Source organism: Amphimedon queenslandica, unplaced genomic scaffold (assembly GCF_000090795.2).
Source record: "Amphimedon queenslandica unplaced genomic scaffold, v1.1 AMPQUscaffold_13229, whole genome shotgun sequence".
In the NCBI taxonomy this organism is placed as follows: Eukaryota; Metazoa; Porifera; class Demospongiae; order Haplosclerida; family Niphatidae; genus Amphimedon; species Amphimedon queenslandica.
Window position 1 is genome coordinate 77,143 of NW_003546535.1, and position 2,802 is coordinate 79,944.

Sequence of the window (2,802 nt, forward strand, 5' to 3'; positions counted from 1 at the left end):
CTTAGCCAATCTTACTTGCAGCAACATAGGACTGATGTCTTGTCAAGACACTTCATCAGCAGAGACAATTCAAGAAAACACACATAAATCTTCAAGTTTTTATTAATTATGGTTGAATGACAGAATATAAAAGCACTTCAAATGGCTCATCAGAGAAAAGAGAGTCTAAAAGTACTGTGCTTGAAAATATCATAGTAAAAATTAAATTATACTTATTAAAGTTACAACTGAGATTCTTCACTGCTAATAAAGAGAGAAGAGCAAGCTATAAAATTTCCTTGCATGCAAGTCACAAGTTCTGAGCTCAGTGCTCTGCATGTGTATCATTCAATTTACAATTTGACAACAACATTAGCCTTTGTGACATCTAAACATTGTATATTGCCATGCTAGCTTGTGCTCGCCCCTTTAATGTTCTACATTCGCCTAGTTAATTGGGGCGAGCATAAGCTCGCCCCACTCAGGCGAAGTCTCCCTCCCTCCCTCCGTATGTATGTATGTATGTACGTACGTCTCCAGTCACGCCTATTCTGGTCACACCCATGTGTGCACAATATCTATTTAAAAATCAATGATCTAATGCGGTAGCATTCTAATGAAATATTTTTATTGATGTGGGTGTGGTTGCAATGAAATTAAAATGGCACCTACCTTAGCCAATCTTACTTGCAGCAACATAGGACTGATGTCTTGTCAAGACACTTCATCAGCAGAGAAAATTCAAGAAAACACACATAAATCTTCAAGTTTTTATTAATTATGGTTGAATGACAGAATATAAAAGCACTTCAAATGGCTCATCAGAGAAAAGAGAGTCTAAAAGTACTGTGCTTGAAAATATCATAGTAAAAATTAAATTATACTTATTAAAGTTACAACTGAGATTCTTCACTGCTAATAAAGAGAGAAGAGCAAGCTATAAAATTTCCTTGCATGCAAGTCACAAGTTCTGAGCTCAGTGCTCTGCATGTGTATCATTCAATTTACAATTTGACAACAACATTAGCCTTTGTGACATCTAAACATTGTATATTGCCATGCTAGCTTGTGCTCGCCCCTTTAATGTTCTACATTCGCCTAGTACTTAGTAATACAATCTATGCTGTATGTCTGTCCTCGTACGTCACCCCTATTTATGCGTAGATCTAATACGGTAGACAGATACTATGCATAACCAATGCAATATAAAGTCATTTTTCAATTTTTCATTGAAAGTGGGAGCGGTCACAGTATAATAAAAATGGCAACCAACACACTGGAAGAATTCATGAGCTTTCTAGCAGCAATATAAGGCAGATACACCGTCCAAAGACTTCTCCAACAGCTATAAAAGGTTTTAAATTCAATTAATAACCTATGAAGCTCGTCTTTATTGATACAATTGCTATTAAAACTGTGAAAGTCAATCAAGCTTTTTCTCAGTCATCTTAACATTGGATAATATTATATCTAAAGCTAAGTAAAGCATCTTTACAGACATTTATAGGCAAGAAATGTGTATGTGAAACTAGAAGATTAAAAGGTAAATAAAATAAATTATATGAAGTGATTTTATCATCTTTAGGTTTCATCATGTACATTTGGCATGCCTTCAGTGCTATGCCTAAATCATGATGCATGCTTTGAAATCATCAGGAGTAGATCATAGATGGATAGATCCAGTGCTATGATTGCTTTGCTAGCTTAGGCTCGCCCCTTAATGTTCTACATTACTTCTAGTTGTATTATACACAGTATTGTAACAGTGGGAGGACTGTTAACCACAATAGGTAGCACTGTTAACCACAATAATTTAGCACACACCTACATGTTACAAGTGTTTATTCAAGCACCAGGGCAGCTATAGGTCTTAAATTTAAAATGCCTTTGCCCAACTTGCCCCAATCAATAGTTAAAGGTATGATCAAGAGTAGATAATGATTAATTAATTAGATATATGAATAATTAATTAATTATATGAATAATAATTAATTAAGTGCCCTGGTAGATGGAGAAGGCTAGATACGCCTATGGTACCAAGCCTTTTTCTATCTTTTCTCCATTGCTGCCAATGGAAAGTTGACGTCCAACGAACTAATTTTTTTTCTTGAAAGTTATTATGGTATGCAATGAATACATTTATTTTGCAATGAATATACTTAGCACGCATATCCTCTATTGTATGCCATTACATGATGCATGCAATCAACTATCATATTAATGTTTACATGATACACCATAATATGAAGTTTGCTTGTGAAATTGCTTCATTACAGTATTTTTAAAGTTTGATCAACTATTAAATGCTAAATCTAAATTTAGATTTTTAATGACATAAGTAAAAAATTTATTGGTTGGTCTTTCATCAATTATTAACAGTCTTTTATTTTTTCATAGTCTTGCTCAAATGAACTACATATTGATTATAATATATAATGTAATATTTTAATAAAACATACTGTGCTGTAGCATAAGCTTGATTGTATTGCATGTCATCATCATCACTAAAAATACATTAATAAATGAATGAGAAAAAAAGAGAGAAACATTCACTTAGCAAGTAAGTTGTACGCTGGACTTAAGTCTGTTTGAATCATATTAACTTCCAAACCTCTATTAACAATACTCAGTTACATTAATGACACTATTAGTATAACTTACTGCCTCTCAGTCTTCTTATTTTTATAATAAGAACACAAGAACACCAATGCACAAATAAGTACTAATATTATGAGGACAATTAATATTGTAATAGAGATGGCTGTCAGAAACTGATAAGCAAATTGAACTGAGTCACTAGTTGTAGGAGAGGAAGAGGCAGTA

The 2,802-nt window shown here is 33.2% G+C and overlaps 1 protein-coding gene across 1 annotated transcript in view; it reads right to left on the bottom strand.

The window, feature by feature from the left end:
• Window positions 1-2,351: 2,351 nt before the first annotated feature.
• Window positions 2,352-2,802, bottom strand: part of LOC109584217 (uncharacterized) — a 2,125-nt gene continuing 1,674 nt past the window's right edge. The window contains exons 5-8 of the mRNA XM_019999877.1: window positions 2,641-2,701; window positions 2,533-2,592; window positions 2,439-2,483; window positions 2,352-2,391 (exon numbers count right to left, since the gene is read on the bottom strand). Of these exons, the coding sequence (XP_019855436.1) occupies window positions 2,352-2,391; window positions 2,439-2,483; window positions 2,533-2,592; window positions 2,641-2,701 (206 nt within the window). The remainder of the gene's footprint in view (window positions 2,392-2,438; window positions 2,484-2,532; window positions 2,593-2,640; window positions 2,702-2,802) is intronic.